Below are 26,725 nucleotides of genomic sequence, written 5' to 3' on the forward strand. Positions count from 1 at the left end.
TGTTTACTGTCAGCAACTCACTGCATTTAAGGTGATGTTTATGCAAAAGTAGCACTGTAATCTAACAGCATGACGCAAGGTTCAGTAATTAGAAATGGAAATTTGCCCTATTTTTTCACAAAAGATTTTGTCAGACAAAAGCTGATTTTTGTTAGCGTGCTGTAAAAATGTGTATAAATTCTGTAGTGTGTACATAATTTTTCTCACTGAAATTTGTGCCATTAATTTATAATAACAAAGCCACTGACGTAGAGTAAATGAGTTGAACAGAAGGTCGGACGTTAAATTAAAAGCTGATGATGATTATGTGAATAGGAGTTCAGTTAAAGCAAAGAGACTGGTGCACGTCAAAGTTTCTTATTACTGGACAATTAATATTTTCTCATGTAGAATGCAAAGACTTACTGTTCTAGCAGTACGCTGTAAATAGTGCCTGGAGAATCAAGGTCGCCTACAGCGTGATATTTACTCTTACTGCATTTTCATGGCCATGCCTATGACAGGTTGAGGGACTCTGCCTGTGCTTTAGTAATGGAAAGGCTTAAATTTTGTAAATCAAAGTGTTTGCAGGTGTAGTAGCCACTTAGGTAGAAAAAATAAGACTATTTTAAATACAACTTGTGTAATTACTTTGCTTAAATGCAAAGATGTAAGGAACATTGTGACTATTTATTTGAGCTGTTGGTGCCAGCTGGTCACTATGGAGCTGACTTCTCCGTATGTTGAGGAATGAGTCGTCTTTGAGAGGGCCACTGACTGCTTGGAGTGCAGTCAACAATCTGCTAGAATAGGTTTATCCAGATCAATTTCTCTAACTTTGTTCCTATGCCCATCCTCAGCTTGCTAGCTGTATAAGTCTGCCTTTTACTGCCCATTTCCACTGGGCATCTGACAGAAGAATGGCTAAGCAAGTGTTGAACTAAACTTTCATTAAAAACCCTACACTTCTTCCTGGTTGAATATTTTTGCATTTTCTTTAGTTGCGTTTAAAAAGGTGTGGTGTCTGCTTGTAAGTATCAATTAAATGAAGCTAATTATCTGTTCTTGGTTTCCATTGTTCTTAATACTCTGTAATTTTCTAATGAGGCTTTCTTACCCTCAGTATTCGTTCACTGTATGTTGGTTTACTTTCTAGTGCAAAACCCACAAAAGGGAGCACTTCAGAAAATACATGTAGCCATTAAGTTCCTGACATTCTAACACTCCACATACCTTTTGCCTGTTGAATGTTTGGGGTTCGTGAGACTTGCAGCATGTGTTTCTCCCAAGTGAGACATTTAGAAATCTAACATCAGTGTTTATAGATATTGACTAATGGATGTTATATGAGCTGTTTTGGTTGTAAAAAGTAAATGGTGTATGAAGAAGAAAATGAAAATGTACTGAGTAATGCTGTTCCTTGTAAGCCTAAGTGATGATTTTGGGCAGCAAAAATTCTACAGCATGCTGTGGGACACTTCCATGCTATTGTTGAAAAATAGATAGAGTGGATATTCTTAATGTCATAGTTAAACTATTAATTTCTTCAAAATTAATTTGGGCTTTTTACAGGAATTTTAAATCAATATAAACACTTCTGATGTAGAAAAAAATTTAGAGATGCAAACATAATCGTTTCGAGGTTTATACCTGTTTCGTCGTATAGGAAGAAAAGCATTACATACTGCATACATGCAGTCTGTTTGCAGGTTTGCATATAGTGGCCTGTGGTATGTACACCCCACTGGAGAGAAAGATATGGTGGAAGCTAGTAAACTCTTAGTATTTTTATGTCCAGAGAAAGCCATTGCACTTCAGAATTAACAGGACGTGGATAACCTCAATAACAAGATGTGAGAAGCCTACTTTGTGTTTTAAACTATTTTCTAGACGTAACTATACCTCTCATTTGGTCATACACATTTTTCATTAACAGCTACTGCAGTTTATCCTTCCTGTTGCTTAACACATAGGAGAGAGGCTCCTCTGCCTTCACTAGGGTTCTCCCACTTGTCTCTGCAAGTTGCATGAAGACAAAAACATTATGTCTTCCATTTTAACTTAGCCTGCCAATACACTCGGAGGTACCCAGTGTGTTGCTTGCTCTTTGTAGAAGAGTGATCAGAAGTTGAGACTCTAGTCAATGGTGTTCCGCAAGGAAGAGGAGATACCCATTCCAAATTTACACTTCTTTTGATTGACAGGTTTGCCATGCTGGCCTTCCCTCTTCTGATGGTTGGACTACCTTATATGAAGTCCGACTGCTGCAGTAGGATCTTTTTAACCGTTTATTTGTCAAATGAACCATATACGAAGCGATCATGACTGAAACTTGAATCCAAATCACATTATGCTATGTGGGTCCCAGAATCAGTTCTGACAAAATTTAGGCTTCCAAAGACTTACTGATAGTGGGATTAGAGGAAGGTTTAAAGTTACTGAAGAGCAGGCAGATTTTATGTGTAAATTAAACTTCCCTGTGATACGAAGCTTCAGGAAACTACTGCTAGAAGTTCTCAGCCAAAACTTGTTCCTCAATGAAATATATGTACTAATTCAACATCTTTCAGGGAGTGGTGCAATGCATACTTTTCTTTTTAACTGTAAGCCTCAGAGTGTACAGTTTCCTCACCAGACTTTCTTCTTTAAATACTGCTGCCAGATTTTCAGTAGTATTATTTAGCCTTGTGACATCAAAATTGGTGGATTAGGGCAGCTACACCACTGAAAATGCTGTCTTATAAATATTGGGAGGGGTTGGAGTGTCTGCCTTTTTGGTGAAATGCCACTGGTGATCTAAACTAGGAGAAACTCTTTAAGATGTATGGTTGACCTGTGGCAACCCCTGCTGGGATCTGCCTCTTGGTTGGGTTTTCCTAGGGTTTTTTTGCTTGGGGTGGGAGAGTTTTGGTTTTGTGAATGCTTTGCCACTGCATTTACCTGGCTGTCTACTTGTTTAAGTATCAATTATAAATAACTGTCAATTTATTGCAGTACTTTTTTGATAACTCTTCACATACTTGCATGAAAGTTTTCCTTGACAGGCATTTGATCAGAAATAAAGCTCTAGTTTAGACTGCCTGGATCCTTTGTGTTGTCATGTCCATGACATGCAAATGTATGCATGAACTTAAAAATATATATTATTCCAATACTGAAATGTGTACTTAATTCTTCAGATGAAAGCAAAGAAATAAGCATAATGTTAAAAACTAATTTTATAACTGATTATGTTAGTAATGTGGATTTACTGTTTTTTGGTTTGCAACTGCAGGAACTAATTCTTCTTCCTGCTTTTCTCCGCCCAACCTCCCAACCCTATTCCCTGCTGAGCGTGGTTTTCTTAACCATCAAATGAAGAAACAAAAAGAGGACTGTTTAAGTCAGACTGCTTTACATGAAAGCTTATTCAAGGTCTAGACTCAATGTTTTATCATGAGTACTATTGTTTAACTGAAAACGCATTTGTACACTTGCAGATGTAATGGTGTTTAGTAAAGTGCACAGATTTAAAGAATGCCTTATTTTAAGTGTAGCTGAAGTACAGATTTGCAGACTAAGTAATTTGATTCCCTGTGGTGCTGTTTTGTAGTACCATGTAGTTTTATTTGTGTGATTTTTGCAAAGTTTTTGTAGAACTACATTAATCCTTCTTCTCTAGATGCTTCACTGTAATTTCTTTAAGAGTTGAAAAGCGACTTTAAGAATATTTATTAATCGCTCCAAGAAAGAAATCTAGAAGCTCTTGGTTTAAACAGTGTGTTGTTTTATGACCATTTTTAGCCTGGTAAAATTATTTTGAGTGGAAATTAATTAGTCTTGAATATACATTCCTGTGTGTGCACACTCCTAGGTCAGTTCCTGAAGTTCATAATTTAAGAATCTAACTATGAAAATCATGTATTTTGTAGGGCTCTAGCTGACATGAACAATGATGGGAGGATGGATCAGTTGGAGTTTTCAATAGCTATGAAACTTATCAAATTAAAACTCCAAGGTTATCAACTCCCATCTGCACTGCCTCCAGTCATGAAGCAGCCACCTATTGCTCTGCCTAGTGCACCAGGATTTGGTAAGCTCTTTCTTTTCCTCCGTGTTAGCTTCTATTATAGCAACCTAAGTTGAATTTGATTGTTTTGTAGTTTCTAAAAGAAACTTTTAGGGAAAAGGACTTCTAAAAGTACGTGGACTCAAAACCAAGTGCTTCTACATGCATGCACATGCTCAAAAAAAAATCTCGATGAGCTTTTAGCACCCAACCGTATTGAATAACATAAGTTGAGGTCCTGTTTGCTTCAGGTTTTATACTGCTCCCTGTATGTTCCAAACAAAAGTGTTTGCAGGGAAAAAAGATGGATCAGGTAGCAGGGCTAGTGTATTCCGAAGGACGGAGTTTTAATTTAAACTATTGTTATTTATCTCTATTCTTTTATTAAAGGATCTTCAGCTTTGGCAAGATTAGCTATGTTTGACTTGTCAAATTATAGTAGTAACGCACCTCTCTGCTTTTTTTATCAACAGTGCTGCACTGGTATTAGCTAGAACAGCTGTGATTCAGTTCTTGTGGTTAGTAGTGCCAAGGTCACTATCATTGCAAGGAAAAGAGTAGGGAAAATGGGATAGTGAAAGGAAAATAACAAAATGAAGCTGAACCTCATGTTTGACACCTTGATGTTCTGCTGTATTCTGTAGTGAAAGTTTCTTTACCTTTCTATTTTGGTCGTTGCTGTGGCTCAAGTTGATTAGTGCCTGAGAATCACTACTGTCCTTAAGAAAAGGGAATAGTGCATTTGATGAACTGTGTGCAGCTGTGTTGTTTGAGTCACTGCTTCCACAAGTTTTACAAACAGTTTTTATTTTTGACTGCAAGAAATCAGTGAAATTGAACAGAAAAAAATACCGTCTTAAGTGAGAAAAGGCATAATAAAGTCAAGGCCCCAAGAAAACCAGCAAAATCTGTGATTTTCTTTTTTCTCCTTTAGTGTAGACTTGATCTCAGCTGTTTGCACACAGCTTCATTTTTTCCCATTGGCATGACTGGACCTCCTTAACCTCCCTGTTATCCATGCGACTGTGCTTACACCTAAAATACCTCATTACTGTGCTTTACCCTATTAGCTTTGCACTGTTTCATCTTGACAATAGGCTGCAAGCAGTTTTCCTGAAGCTTGTTCTTTTCAGCTGTGGCTAAACGTGGGCTTTGGGTTCATTACTCACTGCAAGTTGACAGTGCTGCTCTTCATTTGGTTCAAGGCAAACAATTCTTTTCTTCAGCAAATGCTAATAGACTTTTTTGGTCAGTGTTGCATCCAGTGTGATCTTATATGCATACATTATAAAGTGGTATGTTGTTCCCTCTGCACTGTTTTATGTTCCCCTGCCATGCTAATGGTGCAGTGAACTGTAACAGTTCTTTCAAGGGATGTGTGCAAGTTTCCATTTCAATTTGCTCTTTAATTCTGCATTTACTGCTGGGTTGCAGTTAAATTGTTTTATCATGTTAGGAGTCTCTAAATTAGAAAAAAATTCTCCTTCTCTTGCTCATAGGTATTGGGGGCATTGCCAGCATGCCATCTCTTACAGCTGTTGCCCCAGTGCCAATGGCATCTATTCCAGTAGTAGGAATGTCTCCACCATTAGTATCTTCTGTTCCTGCAGCAGCAGTACCTCCCCTGGCTAATGGAGCTCCTGCTGTTATACAGCCTCTGCCTGCTTTTGCTCATCCTGGTATGCTACATTCTGAGACTGTTTACTCTCTTGCTGTTAACAAACTATTTTGCCATTTTCTTTGGATCTAGAGAACAGTAGACATGAAATTAGCCATTTTAACTTACGTTAAAGAATGACTTTGGGTAAGGACTGTACTTTGTTTTAGCCCAATGTAATTGGTAAGCAAACTTGTATAAAGTTAAAAGTAAAGAAACACGGACGTACCATACTGTAACAGTCAGTCATGTTGAGAAAAATATTAACCCTGTTATAAGAGCATTGTGATAAATCTAGCTTGCCAATGAACTGTTGCCTAGAAATTGGTCCTCTCCTATCTATTTATGACTATTGAAGTGCTGCTGTTTGTTGGGATAACTTTAAAATACTGGAATACGTATGATTTCTAACATTAATCACAATATAATTTGATGTCAACGGTGTTTGCATAAAACTGCAAAAGTAGAAAGACATGAGGGAAGTGCCTGTGTGTTTTCACATATTTTCTTAGACACTGTTATCTTAATATTTTTAAAAGGGATACCATCAAAAGAACCATAATACTTGTGTTTGATGTTAGGAACTAAATGAATGTAATTGAAATTCTACAGTTTAAAATGCTAATACTAATAAATACCTGTATTGTCTTAGTCACAGCCACATTGCCAAAGAGTTCTTCCTTTAGTAGATCTGGTCCAGGATCGCAGCTAAACGCAAAACTGCAAAAGGCACAATCGTTTGATGTGGCTAGGTAAGTTGGCATGGAGTGAGTGTATGTGTGTATCTGGTTCCCCAGAGTTAGAAAAACTACTTCTCTTTCACAAAGTTGTTTTCCAAAACAATATTTGCTTGCAGAAATCAATTCCTGCTGAGATACTACTTCAGGATTTCATAGGATGCTGTGGTTTTACAAGGAATGCTCCATGAGTAATGAATCATTGAAATATAATAATTAACTACTACAGTACATGTTGACACTGTTTTCAGACTCTTGAAAACTTAATTTTTAGAAGAGCATTTGCTGGTGTAAACATAATCTGCATTGTGTAATACTGTACAGGCACTCCTCCTGTTAGTGTGAAAACATAACAAGTAGTATTCTTAAAAATTAGCAACTCTAAGATTATTTTTAAAAGCAAGATATTTAATAGTTCTCATATTTTAAATGTACTTCACATAACTGTTTCTTATATATTCTTCAAGTTCTGCATGAAAAATCACCTGAAAGTTTTTTAGATTGTTTCAAGGCCTGGGAAAATGTATGGTCAGGCAAAATGTATTTTACTACAGTCTGAAGAAATGTATCTAACAAAATAAAACTTCGTTAGAGGAGGTAAGATAGTAATTTCCCAAAGTCTTTATAAATCAAAGCTTTCTCACAGATCTATACTATAGGGTTTTTTTCAAAAAGCAAATGGGTTGGAACATTATTTAATTATGTAGTTTTATTTTCATTTTTCTTCTGCAGGTTTTTCTTGTGCCTTGGTATTAGATAGATAGCACTACTGATTATTGGCAAATAGGATTAAAAATCTTTCAAAACAAACAATTTTTTTTTCTCTTTGAAATCTAGTACTGTCAGGAACGTAGTGGTGATGCTCTGATATCCGGAGGTACAAGAAGTTATCTGCTTTGTCTATAACAACACTTTTAGTACTTATAATGAAGGAAGTTCAGGGAACTTCAGCTGAAATGGCTTCTAGATATTCCATAAGAGGGCTGTCATAGTTTTGGGGTTAACTATATCTGAATCTGGTTGGTCACTTTGGTTGCCAAGAGAGGCCTGAACCTCAGGTGAGATGACTTCTGATGTGAAATTGCATGGTTCTCTGAATCTGCCTGGGCTGGGGTTGCAGCTTCCTTAGCCCAGTCACAGTTACTTCAGTAACTCTGAAACATCTGCCAGCCCTGGAGGGCATATTCCTTCACAAACTGCTGCTAATGCTGAGTGATGAACTGGTGTGTGTCTTCCAAGTTTTATTTTGGAGAAAACAGATAGCAAGGTAATCGATTTGCAGAGTTTATGGGAAGGGAGGAAGAAGAGCTAAGGCCATTAAATTGAAATGTAAAGTTGAAGTATTTTTTTTTCTAGCTGAGAATTATTTTGAATTTTGAGAAGGGTGAAATTCAAAATTCTACTTGCAGTGCTTTTATCACTCTGGAGAATCACCTATAGTGAACTCTTGGCGTACAAGAGTCAACTGTTTTGTCCTCCAGCATTTTTTCTTCCAAAACTACCACTTGAGTATCCATGAAGGAGAGTTTCATTACTTAATGTACAGTAACCTTACTTCACAGATCAAGGTACATACATATGTAAGACATAAGTAGACTTAATATGTGGAAACTCCAAATCTAGCAAAATTGGTGAGGGAGGAATTCACATGGATAAAACTTAAATAGTCAGCTTTTTTTGTTTTAAAGTTTCACTTCTTATTTTCATTATTTAAGATGCAGCTTGTTTTTGCTTTGCTTCCACGGAAGAGTATTATTATAGCACTATAGTTTGGAAGTAGAGGTATTAGCTGTTTTGGGTCTTGTCATGTGAGAACAGGATATCTGGTCAATTAGTAGAGTATTCATATAATCCTTCTCAGCTCAACTTTGAAAGATTTTACCATGCTGTCTGCTCAGTGGACCAGGGAAGAGGGATTTGGTGGTTTTGATTCATACTTGTATGCTGTTACAAATGCTTATTTAATCTGGCTGTTTTTTTTTTTTTTTTTTTTTTTTTTTTTTTGCTTTCAAGTGTAGCTTTTTCACACTTTCTTCTGTGTTTCCAGCATATTTTACATTTGTTTGCCTTAATCAGCTTATCCATTATTTGGCTAAGACAGCCAGTTAAAGACAGGGTAAAATGAGATTTTACTTCTGCTCACTGTGGTAAGGCATTTCCTATTACATGTTTAGGTAAAAGCTTTTAGTTCCTCTGAACTGTTCAGGTTACTTAATTCCCTGCTAGTAAAGAAAACTGCAAAACTCTTAGGCATGTCATTCAACTGTACCAAAAAACATCTTCTAAGACACTGAATTACGATAAATGTTTTCAAACAGGAAGTCAAAGCTGTTGTGGTTTCAGGAATAGAAGGGAATATTTGTGAGAAGAACCATTTCAGGCATAAAACTTGATCTCTGTGCAGCACTTTATCCTGTTGTACCTGTTAGCTTCATGTGATTAAATTTAAAATTGTATTTCACCCACCCCCCTTATCCTTCTTCTAATTCTAGTGTGCCTCCTGTGGCAGAGTGGGCTGTACCTCAGTCATCAAGACTGAAGTACAGACAGCTGTTCAATAGCCATGATAAAACAATGAGTGGACACTTAACAGGTATTGAAGCAGTTTTTGTTGTCTCCTTTTTTCAAACTGTAGAAGGCCAATTATAATATCGTTTAGAATGCTATTCAGATAGTAAGAGACTCTCATCTCTCTCTGCTGGCACCATCAGTATTTTTTTGTTCAAATCTCCCAACTGCTTAATGATCTTGTTTAGGAGCAAATATTTGTCATAGCTGGGATCATTTTATCATCTCCTCTCCTTTATTTTCTGCAAAGTAGGTTGGCACTGGGAAATGATTCTTGGAAAGGGTACAATAGGTTATGTGAAAACTTATGCAGCCATTTACAGTGTTCAGTTAATCCACTGATGAGGGTGCCTATCCAGTTTTAGAAGGAAACTAGAATGGTACACTGGCTTGGTTTTACTAGTTCTGGGAGCATCTATTGCCTTTCATGGCTTTTTTTCTTTTAATCTGAGTGATTGTTGTGGAGAAGGGAAGGGTTATGTATTTTTTAATATTTTCCTTTCAGGGGCAGGGCAGGGGACTAGGGATAGCAGTACATACAGCCTGTTCATGCTGATAACATCTCTTCAGTGTTACCTACTCAGAACTAAGCTCTGCTTGTGCAGTAGCTACTTGGTAATGCAAGAAAAAGAGTAAGTTGCTTATTTGTTTGCTAATCCTTGTTTCACTTTGTTAGGTCCACAAGCAAGAACTATTCTTATGCAGTCAAGTTTACCCCAGGCTCAGCTGGCTACAATATGGTAAAATAAATCTATCAATTTCTACCAAACTGGAGACTGTGTTTAAATCTCTGTACTGTATACTGTGGGGTTTTTCTCCCTTTTCCATCTCCCTCCACTGATAAATCATTATATGTTGTTCTTTTTAATGTATAACTTTATAAAACAAAACCTGCACTGCTATGCTTATATTGACATTACTTCACAAGAGTAAAAAAGAGCATCTTTTACGCTATACACATAGATGTTTTGTAAGTTGGGTTTCAATTATGGGGTTTTTAGGCAGACCAAACGTTCAGCCTCCAGTGTCTTCCACATCCCTGACCATATGTGATACAGCACCAGTGAAACTTAAAATACATTTGCGCAGGTAGTACAAAATGAAGCTTAGTCCAGAACCATACTTTCTTTAGAGCTTGTCTGCCTTTTATGTGAGTTTCTAAGGTCTTATTTCCCAGGGGCTGGAGTTACATACTTGTAAAATAATGGGTTTTAAAAGGATTTGTCTTGGCTTCCCTTTTTCCTTTCAACTTCTTGTTTGCTGGTTTATTGTGTTCTTATTGTCACATGGATTAGCCTCTCTCCTCCCTCATACTTTGAAAGGTCATGCTTTCCTATGTACTGTGTGATGTTTCTACTTTATTACTTGGGTAGTACTTGGTTATTGTTGATTTATGGTTATCTTTGGTGACTTCTCACATGGCCTTCATGCTGCTTCTGTATATTTTTAATTTCCAGTTGTCCTCTACAAGTTATTTCTAATTAACTTCTATACTTTATAAGCCTTTGCTTGAAAACCATTGTCAACTCACTAACCCATCTGACTTCTGCGTGAGGATATGCATGTTTTCACTCTAACGTGGCGGTTCAATGGCACTTGCTTTCTTTACTAAGCACTGATGTTTTTGTTATATCTTAAAAAGCACTCTCTCCTTTTCTATTTTCTAACAAAGCTACTATAAGGAAAAAAAATATCAACACCATGATCCAGCAGATGATTAGTCAAAAAATGCTCTGCTTGTTGCCAGCACTTAAGTAGGTTGTGTGGGCAAGGGAACAACGTCAGCATACTCCAGGAGTTCTAAACATAACTCTTTTAATTTTTGACATTCAAAACTACCAAGTCTATTGAGATAAGGAAGGAATTTTACAGCTTCTGTTGTCCGAAGTATTGCTCCCTTTCCTGATACTTACTCTCTGGTAGTGGGACTGCTGTTGCTGTTCCCTGGGGCAAGATTTGTCAGTCTGTATTGGGGGCGGATTCACTGACTCATAGACACACAAAGTGGAGAACTGATGTGCAGGGTGTCAGCTATTCTGTAGCAGCTGTTCTGATATTTCTGTAACAAAGATGTGGACCCAGACTGTTAGGAGAGCTGACCAGTTACATCGTTGCATGCTGGATTTTCATTCTACTGGCTTGTTCTTGTGCCCCAGCTGAGGAGTTCAGTAACACAAGCATGGATCAAATGGGGCTATAATTATCTTCCAAATTTAAATCCCATAAACAAAGTCCTGCACCTCAAGACATCAAAAAAATGTATCACTTGCTTACCTTTGATTTTCACGGTATCATGGGAGATTTTCCTGCATGATTAGAGTGCAGCATGCTAGAGAAACAAAGATGATGTTTAGGCAGTTAAATTTTGTCCAATGTCACCTTCATATGAGTAAAAGTTTTTTGTACATCTGTTGGAGCACTGGTTTTAGGCCATCCAGAGATGTTACTCCATAATTTTTAATATGTGCATAATGCTAAAATGTTTTTGTCCTTGTTAGGACTAGAATGTTAATGGCTTTGATTTTAATGCAAATGTGTGCTCTGGCCTGTGAGGTAGGAGCTTCCAGGGAAGGAAGAGACCAAACCAAAAAAGTTCTTCAAAACATCTGAGCTGATTTTCTTCTAACTGATACCGTGTAATGGATGTTCACAAGGTGTTCGAGAAAACTCCATTGATTAATGTTACTTATATAGTGTATGGTACAGGCAGCATTCAAAGAGCAAGTGAAGTAGAAGCCATGGCTATAAGGATAGTTTCAAGGCAGACATATATGAGAACTTTGGGAACTAGTGAAGCATTTGGGTTTTGCTTTTTATTATTTGTTTTGAAGAAACAAAGTAGTATGAAAAGAAATAGTGAAAAATTGAATTAATTTGGAACTGAATACATTAAAACTATGCTTTTTAAGAGTGATTTTTAATATTTAAGAATTACTTACTTTGTACCTTTCCTTTAAAAAGGAATCTTTCCGATATCGATCAAGATGGAAAACTTACAGCCGAAGAGTTTATTCTGGCTATGCACTTAATTGATGTAGCTATGTCTGGTCAGCCACTGCCACCTGTACTGCCTCCAGAGTATATTCCACCTTCATTTAGGTAACTGGTTATAATTCTGGAATCTTGCTCCTAAATTTTTATTTCATTTGGGAAAGCTGTACTGTGAGTGTAAAGTACAAGAGACTGAAAAGTAACCCCTCTCCTTTTTGTACTGCATCTATGGCACAGAGTGCCTTCTCGTTGGGAAATGCTTGTCTAGCTCTTTGGTTTTATTACAAGTACTGGAAGCTGAAGTAGCAAGAATTCCTTTTAAGAATACAGTTTTGGTCAATGTTTTATGCTGGCATACCTTCCAAAACTTACTCAGTCTGGCCGTATAAATATAAAGTGTCATAGTTCAAGCTGTACTTCTGTAGAGCAAATGGGATGTATTGGAATTCAGAACGTGCTATGAATTTACACTGTAGCAAATTCAGATGTCTTTTGATACAGTTCTATCTGTGAATAGTAGTGGTGAGTCCTTACTTCTGTTTCTCTATTTCACTTTTTTTGTGGATAAATGGATGGGAAGACAATAACAGCAAGGGAAAGAAATGTTTGCACACAATCATAGCTTCATGTTCTTTAAGTAGCCTCCTGAAGATTACATTTTTTTTTTTGTTTATTCCATGTGGGGTCTTGGTTTTAGCTTAACTATAGTGAGCTCTTCCTCTGTCTTTGCAACTTTTGCTATAGTTTAAGTCGACATTTCCCCAACTTCAGACTGGTCACAAGCAAGAGATCTTGGGGACAGGGTTGAACAGGTCTGTAAGTTACATGGTGCTGTGAACTTTGAACTAGGTTTATCAGGTCACCAGCATGTGCTGTTGGGACTCTGGAGGATACTGTTATCTTAATGGCAATGGCTGAGTAAACTCCTCTGGGCAACACTGAGGGAACATTAAATATCATTAAACTTTACATCATTGCATTTAATTTATGATTTCATCATTAAATCATAAATAAATTTGGTAGGCATAGGTTCTTTTAAGCAACTTGGAATTATCGTTTTATTGACAGAAGAGTACGCTCTGGTAGTGGCATATCTGCTGCAAGTTCAGTATCTGTAGACCAAAGGGTACCAGAAGAACCAGCATTAGAAGAAGAACAGCAGCAACTGGAAAAGAAATTACCAGGTGAGCAAGCAAAAATAGAGATGTATTGTGTGCTGTTATCAGAGAGGTGTTATAATCAGGATACACCTGATGCTGTGGAGTTTTAAAAGCTTATGAAGAAATGTTTTCTTTGCAGGTCAGTTTGTGACATGTCAGAGGCGTAACCAAGACATTGCTTGGTCCAGCTAATTCCTGACTGTTGCATGATCCTTTGTGTTAGTGACAATGGAGTTATGAAGAGCATTCAGGCTGCTTATCTTATGCACTCTCAACAGACGCAGCACTTCGCAGCCCTATTACAGGAAGGACTGCAATGAAAACTTTTTACTACATCATTCTTCTGACTTAGGTGGAGTGTAGTTTGGCTTACGTGCTCTTTGAAAGATCACAATACACATACAGAGGCCTGTTTCATTGCAGTCTGTGTAACAATATGTTTTGTTATACAAGGTTTAGCAGTCTGATTTGGGGAAAATAAAAAAAAAAGGGGGAAAAAAAAGAAAAAGGGTAGAAAGCCTCCTAGATGCTAAATGGCTAAGTGTTAAGAAACATCTTAACACTTCTGATCATCCCCTCACTTTTCTTTGTACTTTCTTTACTTTTGCTCTATTTTATTCTAAGATGACCAGAATGTCACACAGTTGATGTAGCAACGTGGCAGATTTATACAGTGCCATAATAATGCTTTTCTGTTTTGTTCTAAATTATTTTTCAAATTTTTTGATCGATTCCTAACACTGTGTTGTCTCTTTTATCACAGCTTAGATCTGAGTCGATGTTTTAGAAAACTTTCCTCAGTAATGCCAACATTCTTCCACAAATCTATTAACCATTTTAGAGCTCATGTTAGGATTACTTTTATTCCCCATGTACACTACTCTGTATTCATTAACATTTGAATTTCCTCTGCTTCTTCATTGCCAGATCACTTAAGTTTTGTGAGATTCTTCTAAAGCTCTTCACAGTCAGGCTTTTATTTTAATACCGTGACTATCTGGCATCATCTCCAGAAGCTGTCTTGTTACTTTTCAATCTCTTCCAGGTCATTGTTGCACACTGAACAGCACAATTGCTAGTAGAGATCTTTGAAGGAGGCTACTGAGAATCTTTCTGTCATTGTGAAAGTTTGGTAATTTATTTCACCCCTTAATTCTAATCCTTTAAATATTTGTTAGTTCCCAAGGACCTTCTGCCTCTTTCCATACCAGGTTAGTTCAGGGGATCTGCATGTGACCAATTTAGATACAACTCTTGTCTTTGATTTGTATTTTATAACTAACTGCTGCTGGCAGTCTGCTGGGTAATTCCTGGCTGTAGGAGGATGAAGGGAGATAGCAGGGACTGCTGAAGCAGACCTCACTGAGGTCTCGCAATGGAATGTTTGGTCACAGGTGGGATATGACTCCTGTAGTGGCTCTTTGAGGCCTAAGTCTTGTGTCTCTGGAATCAGAGCGTTTTGGTATGCAGTTTGTAGTGTCAGGAAGGTCAACCACTGCCTTGGCTTAGTTTTTTTATTAGACTTTGAAATCATGCAGGTATTCTGTTGACCTGATCTTCTTTTTCCACTTGCTTATTGATACAATTCGGTCTGTTAGACTTGAGAGGCAGCTCTTTCCTGCATTGACTCTTCCGTGGTATCATGTTTAGTCATGTGTACTAATGCTGTCTACTGTAGCCTCTGCTACTTTGCCCAAGGTGGGAGTAGACTGACTTGTCTGTAGCTTTCAGGATCATTATACTGTCTTTTCTTAAAGACTAGTGTTGCACTTGTCATCTTCTAGTCTTACAGCACTGACGTTGATCAAAGGATGGATTGCACAGCACAGCTAGTAGTTAATGAATTTTGTGTTTGACCTATGGATTAGCACTGTCTGGGTTTGGCAACCTGTTACTCTTTGGTTTTTTGTTTTATTTTTGTTTTAAAGCCATTTCTGTTTTCAGTTAAAGAGAAACTAGAGTGTATCAGCCTTTTACAGTATTTGATGTATAGATTTTCCGTTGTAAAGATCTCTTATAATAGCGAGTGTCATCTTGTTGCTTCATTGGCTTTGCTGAGTCTGGCTAGGTTTTGTGGTTGTTTTTTTTTTTCTTTTGAGATATTTAAAAGAGTTTTTATTGTTGGCTTTTAGAAGCTTTTCCTTAAGCATAGTAACACAAGCCAATAGCTACTTATTTAATTTGCCAGAAGTTGTTCTGTTTTTGTACTTTGGATATGCTTTTTTTTTTGTTATCTCTGGTAGCTACCTTGATTTTGCTGAGTAACCGTACTAGCTTGTTGAACATGGTATCTTAATGTCCGTGCTACTCACAAATGTTTTGCCCTTCTACATATTCCTTTTAACTGACTTTCTTGACGTAAATATTTTTTTTTCTACACTTCACTCCCCCCTTTTGCTTTGTGTCCTAAATCGGGGTTATGATCACATTCTCTCTCTATCAGTCTGTTTCTTCATATTCTTTGAACCCGGTGGTTAATTTTAAACAAACTTGACAGACGTCAAAGTGGTTAAATTTTTTTCAAGTTTTATGAAAATTGGTGATTGGCAATAAGAAAGAGGGCCAAACTTAGAAAAAGACAAGAATTCAACTGGTTCAGCAGTTGAATTCAACTGTCAAACATGTCAAACCGTTAGGGCATGCAGGCTTCGAAGTAAATATGTGCTATGTCTTGATTTGACTTGCATGCCAAAAATGTACATTGGGCATGCAGGGAGAGAAATATAGAATATGGGAATGGAACATACAGGGCATGAAAAGAAACAGAAGGCGAAGTGGAAAGAATAACTTGGAGGAACTGTGAGGGAGGGGGCTAGGAATGTGGGACAGGGGAAGGACAATCCCTGATATTGCAGAAGAATGTCAGGGAACCCATGCTGGAACTGAGATAATTCATTTAGGACAATAAGTGATGAGGATGCAAATCTGCAGGAATACAGTCTTCCTGAGTTCAGCTGCTCGAGAACTTAAGCAAACCATTTATTTTCCTGACAGTAATAAGTAATCTTAACGAGAATATCAAGTTTAAATACATTCTGGTCATTTGCATAGCGGCCTTTTCATAATATCATCAGCTGAATTCTTTGCCTTGTAGTAACTGAAGTGTTGGTTCTTGTACTGCTACTGTTATCAAATGTATAGAGGAACTCCAGATCCTGTCTCTTCACAGAGGATTAGCTGGTGAATGGTTTGTCTAAATTACACCCACTTCTTGGCCTTTGTGGAGAAATCTACAAGCCTGAGGAATGGGAACTGGAATTCGTACCTTGATTTTCTAAGGGTTATGGGTTTAAGGGGATCTACAATATAAATGCTAATGATAAAACCTGGAATTACCTGTAGAGCTATATTATCAGTAGTTGAGAGCTGTATCTCGTGCTGTTGGAAGGTTGTTTCACTTTGATTCAGCATATATGGATTTTTTTTTTTTAAGTCAGTAGCAGAGTTTAATTCTCCTTTGCCCCATTTTTCTACACATTGAAGTTACATTTGAAGATAAAAAACGAGAGAACTTTGAACGTGGCAATCTAGAACTTGAAAAACGGAGGCAGGCTCTCCTGGAACAGCAACGCAAAGAACAAGAGCGTCTAGCACAGCTGGAACGGGCAGAGCAGGAAAGGAAAGAACGTGAGCGGCAGGAGCAAGAACGTAAAAGACAACTGGAGCTAGAGAAACAGTTGGAAAAACAACGGGAATTGGAACGGCAGAGAGAAGAGGAAAGGAGGAAAGAAATAGAAAGAAGAGAGGTAACCAACTGGATAAAAGGAAGGTGGTTATGGCACTGGCAGCTGTGTTTGATTAGAACAAAATGTAGTGTGTACACTAAATATTTTGCTATCATTGTTAGTAAGCAAACATTTAAAAAATGAACTTAAATTTCTGGGTTTTTGAAGGTAAGGGAAGAGTGGACTAGCTCTTTTCATTTTTCATATGAAATGGATGGATGAGACATTTAGATCTAGGACAATATGCTCCTAACCTCTGACTTCTTAAAAAAAAAAAATTTTCTTTGATATAAAGAGATGCTTGAATGAACAAAGAAAAACTTACGGGCATTGGTGGCGTTCATGATTTTCCTGTGATGAGTTAATTTGTTAAAAGAAAACACATACTGGTTAACTTAAAAAGATATTATTTTCTCATGTTGCCAAATAATGCTGCATTCAGTGCAGTAGCATTTTATTCTCTGCAAAGCTGCAGAATGCCTGATGTTGAAGGTTGGAAAGAGATTTGATGCTATCCTGGAGAGTTCTTGAAGCCTTAGTATGAAACAACTTGTTAAAACAGAAAATTGGATCTTGGGAAACTGATTAAAATGGAGTGATATTCTGTTTAGTCACCTGTCTGCTATACAGTAAAGCCCCATTTCACCACTGCTTTCAAGTGAGCATTTAAACAATTGAGCAATTTCTGTGCTTAAATAGAGGCACATATTTAGTCCACAGTTTAGAGTGTGTTTATGTTCGTGTTTTAATTGCACATTAGAATATTAATATCAGCAATTAGAATAGTTTCTCAAAATAGATATTTATTATCTTTATTTCTTTCTTTATTAAATGCTACAGGCTGCAAAACGGGAACTTGAGAGGCAACGGCAACTTGAGTGGGAGCGTAATCGTCGGCAAGAACTACTAAATCAAAGAAACAAAGAACAAGAGGACATAGTTGTTCTGAAGGCAAAGAAGAAGACCTTAGAATTTGAGCTGGAAGCTCTAGTAAGTGATCGTATCGCAGATAAACCATACAAGCCACAGTAGTGACTGTGATATGGCCATGTTTATTTTCTGTAATTTCAACTTTGAAAAAGTACTTTTATTCCGTATTCAAATCCTGACTTGCATGACAAACCATTCTGGTAAAAAAAAGAGAGTTTTTTTTCTTTTTTTTTTTTCCTAAAGAATGATAAAAAAAATCAGTTGGAGGGAAAGCTTCAGGATATCAGATGTCGGCTGTCTACCCAAAGACAAGACATTGAAAGTACAAATAAATCTAGAGAACTGAGAATTGCAGAAATCACACATTTGCAACAGCAGCTACAGGTGAGAAAACATCCTCTAATTTTGTTCTTAGCCTTGCATTTTGACCTCTTCAACTGCATCAATATCCTAAGTAAACTTGCCACAATATATGATGTGTTGTTCCTTGTGCATAAGGAATTGTAGATAATGTGTCGTTCTTTTAAATGAATCTTCTTCAGACATGTCTAGGAATTGCTTCCTACACTTGAAGGTGTGTCTGTGATTATCACTTCATCCTCATGGAATCCTGTTGTGGGAGCAGTAAATAAATTGTTTAGCTGAAGATGTTAAAGGGTTTGGGGGGATGAGGAGAATTAAATTTAATGGCATGTATTTTTGTTGGCAGTGATCCCTGTTTGAGTGCTGAAAGAAAGAATGGACTTCAGTGAGGTGGCTTGTTGATGATGCTTTTTTTTTTTTAATTATAAAATAATGAACTTTCAAAACTGAAGTTAAACCAGTTAGTTCTTGGTCTAACCCTTGCATTTGTCTTTCCTACTTCTCTATCTAAAATTCTTTGTCAAATTAAAGATGGAATTGAGTAGATGTCTGCTTTTAGTGGAAGAATATTCTTTGCAATTTGTAAAGGTTTCTAGATGAGTTGTAGTATTTAATTTAGGGATTTTTCTCTTTATTAAATATTTTATATTGCTTGAAATTAATTCTTGGCCAGTAATAGGGGCTCACAGTGCTTTTCTACCACTACAAAAAGAATCTCATGCTTATGTTATGAGGGCTTAGGTGTAAAACCTATCTTAAAACCTAATCCTACTGTTCCATTTCAACTTTCTAAGCATAATTAATATAGTACATTCATCTGAACAAAATCAGAACTTGAAAGTTCATGTTTTTCGTTTTAGGTATGAGTATTTTTTTGACTTTTTTTTTCCTTCTTTCTTAAAACATCTTATATTTCTATTGAAGTTTTGGGTACACCATTACACCTTTCACAAGACATCTTTCTTTTGGCAGCAGCTTGTTATAAAGAGTAGAATTTAGGGCTCATTCTTTCACAGTGTTTGTGTCCACTTGATGCAAACAATAGCAAACAAGAAATGCTACTATGGGATGCTTGTGACATAAACAACTTCCATTGTTAGGATTGAAACCACTCTTCTATCTTTAATGAAATGCTCATGTATTGGCAAGTGAAAATGAAGCCAAACAGCATTCAATCAAGTGCAGGAAATTAAGTTACACTTAGCAGTACTGGCTCAAAGAGACAAGAAGCTGACTATGCTTGATAAAATGTGTGAAAAAGCCCCCATTTACCGGAATAAGTTACAGACTACCTATCTTATGTGCGCAGCCTGTCTCCACGTAAAAGCAACAACCATCTGAATTTCCCTCTAACCCTTGTATTCCAAAAGCTTTCCATAGAAACGGTTTGAAGTACTGTAACTCACTTCAGAAGAAACTAAGCAGCTACATAGCCATTGATAAATGAATGCTATTTCCACAAATTGAATGGAATTTATATCCTGCTTTCATATGTCATTTCTGTTAACTTGGTAATTTTTGTTCAGTTAGCCTCTGTAGTCAGAAAAGACGAAATATCTGTTTGCTTTTGACATAATATAACAAATTAAGAAGAAAAAAATGTTATGTTGCAGTAAAAAGCTGTAAGTCATTTATGTTATAGTAAAGACCAATGTGCTACAGCTGGGATAGGGTCCATTATAACAGACATGGTAAAAAAAGTGAGGAAGTGCCATTATTACCAAGAACTTGGAATGACCTTCCACAACTGGGTATAATAAACGCAAGGTGCAGAGGGAAGAAAAAAATGTGAAACCAACACTATTGGGAAACAAGTAATGAGAAAGATAATCTGTCTACAAGTAGATGTGGTTAAGTAGCTTATTAAAAAGTACTAGATAAACAAGGGGCAGTTTATCATTAACTCATTAACAATTTTTTGAATTTTTAATCATATCCTTGGCTGACTGTAGATGTGCTTTTTCCTTATGTACAGCTTTTAAGCATCGATTTTAGCTACATCACCATGATAGGAAAAGTTCAGGAGGGCAGAGGGATTCTTCACCTTCCTAACATTTAATTTGTGCTACTTATTACCCAATCATAATGGTTGAAAAGCAGATTGCTTTTTTTTTGTCTTCAGCATTTTCACACCACTCTGAAATTTCATTGAAACATCTGGTGAAGTACAATGAATTTTGCACAGTTGTCTACATTTTACTTACGTTGGAATCACTACTATATTTGTAGTGGTATGTATCCAGGAGCTTAGTTAATGCCTATTTGCCTTCTAAATTGCTTCATTCACAATGACTGTTAAGAGTACTTCTGTAATGAAAATCACACTTGCCTTTCTTGGTGGTTGTTTTGTTGGATTTTTGGTTTTGAGGTGGTCTTTTTTTTTTATTTTGATAACAATAACTGTGACTTTTTGGTATTATATTCTCTCAGGTAATCATTGACCTCGACCACTAATAGTTCAGTTAATGTTGCTTGAGGGGTTTATCACAATTGTGATCCTAGAAAGAAGTGTCACTACTTAGTAGAAAAGGCCAAATTTTATCTGGGGAGAACCTAAAAGAGTGGGAGCTTTTTCCTGAAAAAAAGATGAGTTTCTCAAATATCCTGTAAATTTTACGATCTAATTTGTAGAGGAAAGACTAAAGCAGTAAGTGACTTTTTAAAAGGAGATTTTGATCCTCTAAACTCTCCGATAGATTAAAAAGTCAATATTAACAGTTATCTTTATGGGGTGATATATCTTCACTTGGAAATATTTTAGTTCAATACATCTGACCTTTGCTATGGAAAGATGAGTAAATTCAAAGGAGTAATTATTCTTCAACCTATTAATTAGTTTCACAATGGAGTTTGATTAAATTTCTGGAGAAATTATGTAACAATTAATCTTGTGTGATTAAAATTTGTGCTAGTTGTATGAATTTGTGATATCTGGTAGAGTGGTATTTCCAGGGATGTTTGGAAGGATCCCACTTTCCAAACACCGTAAGTGTATGTGTTTGAATCATGTTTATACTATCTGCAGGGCTTCTGCTAGTTACCTGCAGGGATTATTTGTCTCCTTGATGAATACTTTGGCTCCCAAGTAATTTGACTTTCCTCTGAAGCACTGGAAGCAGGGTATGTGGCAGAGACATAAGATGTGTAGTGGTGTCTCGGTTTCTCATATGCTCTCTTGCTTGGGGCATAGGATCAGAAGAGAACTTTCCCTCATTAGATTGACAGGAAATGGTTTTTAAATTGCTTTGTTTGCCTTCTACTGCTATATGGGACATTGTTCAATTCTCAGAAATTTCTTATTGCATGAAACTTCAGTGCTTGTGATGTATTAATTTATTTAATCTGTTTCTTTAGTACAACTAAAAGATGTAGAAAAGCATGTTGTGGGTGCTCTTGGAATAGATGCTTATTACATGGTTCTCTGTGATTTCAGGAAACAAAACTTGACCCTCGTGATCCCTTGGCATTCTCTGTCCTTAAAACCCTCCAAACTGTCTATGTATTGAGTAGTCTGGAGTTTAGAAGTGTTCTGGCCTTTAAAAATAAACAACTAAGGTTAGGGTTACATTCCACCCTGAAATATTGTTCTATGTTACTTTCTGTGCTTGAAGAATGATAATTTTTCTGTAAATTCTGTTTCATTTTGACATCCATTCTGCTATTTGGCTTATCTAAATGATTCTTGAATTGGAACAGTACAATTTTGGTATTCTCATGTCTTGAAAGCTGATTTCCTTTCCTCTTTCTATGGAGGTTTATCCATCAATACGTTTAGTCTACTAGATGCCACCTTTCTTGGATTATACATAAGGCACATGGAAATCAAGGAGGTGATTGGTGACAGCCAACATGGTTTCACTAAGGGCAAATCGTGCCTGACAAATTTGGTGGCCTTCTACGACGGGGTTCCAGTGCTGGTGGATAGGGGAAGAGCAACTGATGTCATCTACCTGGACTTGTGCAAAGCATTTGACACTGTCCTGCATGACATCCTTGTCTCTAAATTGGAGAGACATGGACTTGATGGATGGGCCACTCGGTGGATAAAGAATTGGCTGGATGGTCACGCTCAAAGAGTTGCGGTCAATGGCTTGATGTTCAAGTGGACACCAGTGATGAGTGGCATTCCTCAGGGCTTGGTATTGGGACTGGTCCTGTTTAACATATTTGTTGGTGACATGGACAGTGGGATTGAGTGCGCCTTCAGCAAGTTTGCCAACGATACCAAGCTGTGCGGTGTGGTCTGGATGCCGTCCAGAGGGACCTTGACAGGCTTGAGAAGTGGGCCTGTGAGAACCGCATGAAGTTCAACAAGGCCAAGTGCAAGGTCCTACACGTGGAACGGGGCAATCCCAAGCACAAATACAGGAGGAGAATGGATGGAGAGCAGCCCTAAGGAGAAGGACTTGGGGGTGATGGTTGATGAGAAGCTCAACATGAGCCGGCAATATGCGATTGCAGCCCAGAAAGCCAACCATATCCTGGGCTGCATGAAAAGCAGCATGGCCAGCAGGTTGAGGGATGTGATTCTCCCCCTCTACTCCACTCTCGTGAGACCCCACCTGGAGTGCTGTGTTCAGCTCTGGAGCCCCCAACATAAGAAGGACATGGAGCTATTGGAACGACTCCAGAGGAGGGCTATGAAGATGATGAGAGGGCTGGAGCACCTCTCCTATGAAGACAGGCTGAGAAAGTTGGCGCTGTTCAGCCTGGAGAAGAGAAGGCTTCTGGGAGACCTACTAGCAGCCTTCCAGTACCTGAAGGGGGTCTACAGGAAACCTGGACAGGGACTTTTTACAAGGGCATGTAGTGATAGGACAAGGGGGAATGGTTTTAAACTGAAAGAGGGTAGATTTAGATTAGCTATTAGGAAGAAATTCTTTACTGTGAGGGTGGTGAGACACTGGAACAGGTTGCTCAGAGAAGTTGTGGATGCCCCCTCCCTGGCAGTGTTCAAGGCGAGGTTGGATGGGGCTTTGAGCAACCTGGTCTAGTGGCAAGGTGTCCCTGGCCATGGCAGGGGGACTGGAACTAGATGATCTTTAAGGGCCTTTCCAACCCAAACCGTTCTATGATTCTATATTACTTGAAAACTTCATGATGCCTGTGTGCTATACTAATTTAATAATACTGTTTAAAGTTTTCATCCCAAACTATGGCATGGGGCATGCAGGTATTTGGGTGGAAGGGTGTGGTGGAAAGTGTGAACACAAAAGACAGCATTTTGCATGTAGTTTAAGAACACAGTAATGGTGGTTGTTGGGAAGGAGGCAGGCCCCCTCAGGCAGATGATTTGGAAAATGCTGCATTATATATTGCTGTTTCTTCTTTGGTTCTAGGCAGGGAATAATAGTCCCATGATAGGAGTATGTGGCCTTCATGATATCCTTGAAGGGCTGAAAAAGATCTGCTGATGCTGTAGGCAGTGCAGCTGAACAGTGAGGGACACATGTAACTCCTAATAGTCAAATGCATAGTTTATCTTAATTTTGATACTTTGTGAATTTATAAAGTCCTTGACTCTGCTGTGCTATCTAAATATTTTTTTTGAAACATAAAGAGATTACAGTAGTCTGCAGTCATTGTATAATCATAAGATATGAGCTGTACACTGCAGAGGCCCAGTCAAAGACTGCCATGGGTAAAGTGGGAGAACTATGAAGTCGTGTCAGTACAGTCAGCCTTGTGTTCTTATAACAAAAACTAAAAACTTTTCGTGGGACTCACTCTGGTATTAAGTGATTAGGTGACATTTATTCTTAGGATCGTATTATGTCATTTGCAATCCTTCATGACAAATTGAAATTGTCAGATGGTTGATTCCTCAAAAGCCTGCAATTCAAGACAACTGCTGAAATAAATGACATAGTTTGTCTGAAAGGTGGGATGTTGACACTCAGGTAGCTTTTATAAAATAAGCTGTTTCACATCATGCTTCTATAATAAGTTTTGACAACTTAAAGTTGGAGGTCAAGGCTTCTGAAAGGTGTATGAAGTAGCACTTCATCCTCCAGAAAGAGCAAGGATTATATATGGGAGAGAGATAGATATGTATGATCCACTGAAGGAGGAATTTCTAATCAGCAGGGTCTCCCGTAATATATCGGTGTACAATCTTATGACCGTGTGTTGAAATTGCGAGAGATCATAACCCTCTTTCAAGAGTGCTAAATGGAGAGATCTAGGAGTCAAGTCTTCTCATCTAACAGAGCTTGTGTTGCATAGCTTTTGGCCATAATATATTCCTTTGAAGTGAAAGCCTTTATTTTTTCTTCTTTAAATAAACTGTAAATATTTGTGTTTCTATTCCTGATCAAAGTTAATATTTGTTTATTAAAATGAGAGTTAAACGGTTAGTAAGTGCTTGTTTTAACATTTCCTGAGATCTATCCTTGTCTTTTTGCCCTGAATTTCAAGTAATTCCAAGCCAAGTTACTTATTCAATGAGAATCAAATCTCAAGTAATATGCTTAAATTTGATATGCTCACTTTTTTGTATTGGCAGAGAACTATGTCTGAGTGGTAGTACCACACAGATAGTGGTTGGATAATAGCAATAATACATAATTTAGTGGGAGAAAAAGTAGGGTCGTTTCAGAAGACACGAAAATGAGAGGTCTTATGGCTAAGGTCATCTTTCGCTCACCTTTTTGTCTGTTTCTCTTCTTGTTTTCTCTTTCCTCATCCTCTGTTCAGGAATCTCAGCAGATGCTTGGAAGGTTGATTCCAGAAAAGCAATTGCTGAATGACCAGCTAAAGCAAGTTCAACAGAACAGTTTGCACAGTAAGTATATTTTTGTACATGTCTGAGTTTGTATAGGACATGATGCTGCATTGCACAGTGTACTCTGTAATTTCTTTTTCGTGTTGCAAGATGCACACTGAAAAATGTTGCTTTCTATGAGGTAAAATTCTCCGTGTAAGAAAATACTTATTTGACAATATGTTTAAAACCAGGAGATTCTCTTCTTACTATCAAAAGAGCCTTAGAAGCCAAGGAACTAGCACGTCAACAGCTTCGAGACCAGCTAGACGAAGTAGAAAAAGAAACCAGATCTAAACTTCAGGAAATTGATATTTTCAATAATCAGCTGAAGGTAATCCTAGACTTTTTAACCCTTTCTTCTAAATGTTCAGTTAAATATTTTCTAACTTTATTATGGAAAAAAATATCGAATTAGAATGATTGCTTTAGAATGTCAGTTTTGGGAACATTCTCAAATCTCTTTTTTTTTTTTTTTTAAAGAAAATACTACTTAGCATCCAAACTCAGAATTTGAATCAACTTAATCTGCAGAATCTATTTAAGAATAAATTTGAGCTCTGATTCCAGATCCGTGATTGCAAATATGAAATTGCCACTTTCTGCCCTTTTGCATCAAAGAAGTGCAAGACTGTAGTACGTCAGCAAATCTGCTGGAATCAGTACTTCAAATTGAAATCTTTAATAAAGAGACTTGATTTTCTAGTGACATGCAGAATTTTTATCTGCTGTTTGTAAGCTCATACTTGTTCCTGAATGTAGTTGTCTGTTGTTTGTGGTTTCATGCTTTATTGATCAGTCTTTTGTTAAAACTGTGATTTTTGTTTATTTCTGCACAAGAAAATTACAGAAATTGCAAAAGGCAGTAGAGGAAGTGTTCTTCAGATAGAAGTTATGAATCAGTCTTTAGTTATAAACTTTTAATAGCATTCATTTTTTCATAAAATATTCTAATGTTAAAGTACTTTATCTGCTAATTCAACTGATGATTTCTACTGAAAGCTGTCTAGAAAAATACTCAGTTTCCTGCAAGATGTAATAAACTGTGCTACAAGTATTTAGAGGCACGATGGTAGATACATTAGATAGATAGGTGCATTAGATAGATAGATAGATGCACTATGATAGATACATTAATGTTTCTGTAATTGTTTTGAAATTAGATCAACTAGGATTACATCATATGCTTTAGGATGGAAGGCGTGTTTGAAGTTAAGCAACAAATAGCTTGTTTTAATATTAAAGTTATTAATAATTATAGGAAAAATTAAAAGCTGTAGACCATACCACTGTCTCTTTCAATGCCAATTCAAAGACGACTCTCACGTCTTAGGCAGGGAGGTAGAAAGGGGAGAATCTCTGCAGAGTCATAAAAGACACATGACAAACAAAATATTCACAGTTTATTTTAGAAGAAAACAGAATGGTTTACCTCATTTTTTTATATGTGCTTTTTGGACACATCTTAACATGTCATGCTTTTTGGGTGGTTTGTTTTTTTTTTTTTTTCTTTTTAAATGGAGTTCTTTTGAAGTGTTTTGCAGATAAATATGGCCAAAGGATATTAATTCTAAAATTAGTGTCAGGATTCAGTTTGATCATAAACGACCTAAACAGCTTATAAATGGGCAGAAGGGTTGAATAATCTTAGTACTGTGACAGTAGCAAAAAAAAGAACAACCAAAACCAAACCCCAAACAAACAAAACAATATTTTAAGTACTGAAGGGCTTGACTTAACAAATAACAAGCTAATGATATTTAAAAACTGAAAACGCACATTAAACAAAGACATTGATTTATCA

The 26,725-nt window shown here is 37.1% G+C and overlaps 1 protein-coding gene across 2 annotated transcripts in view; it reads left to right on the plus strand.

Moving 5' to 3' along the window:
- ITSN1 (intersectin 1) overlaps positions 1-26,725 on the plus strand; it is a 150,784-nt gene that overhangs the window by 45,276 nt on the left and 78,783 nt on the right. For both annotated transcript variants that reach the window (XM_068425074.1, XM_068425073.1), the window contains exons 5-16: positions 3,891-4,051; positions 5,527-5,706; positions 6,337-6,436; positions 8,914-9,014; positions 9,666-9,729; positions 11,951-12,088; positions 13,049-13,164; positions 16,624-16,886; positions 17,706-17,855; positions 18,039-18,179; positions 24,855-24,942; positions 25,116-25,255. In XM_068425074.1, the coding sequence (XP_068281175.1) occupies positions 3,891-4,051; positions 5,527-5,706; positions 6,337-6,436; positions 8,914-9,014; positions 9,666-9,729; positions 11,951-12,088; positions 13,049-13,164; positions 16,624-16,886; positions 17,706-17,855; positions 18,039-18,179; positions 24,855-24,942; positions 25,116-25,255 (1,642 nt within the window). The remainder of the gene's footprint in view (positions 1-3,890; positions 4,052-5,526; positions 5,707-6,336; positions 6,437-8,913; positions 9,015-9,665; positions 9,730-11,950; positions 12,089-13,048; positions 13,165-16,623; positions 16,887-17,705; positions 17,856-18,038; positions 18,180-24,854; positions 24,943-25,115; positions 25,256-26,725) is intronic.

This window comes from Nyctibius grandis, chromosome 2 (genome assembly GCF_013368605.1).
Source record: "Nyctibius grandis isolate bNycGra1 chromosome 2, bNycGra1.pri, whole genome shotgun sequence".
Taxonomy (NCBI): Eukaryota; Metazoa; Chordata; class Aves; order Nyctibiiformes; family Nyctibiidae; genus Nyctibius; species Nyctibius grandis.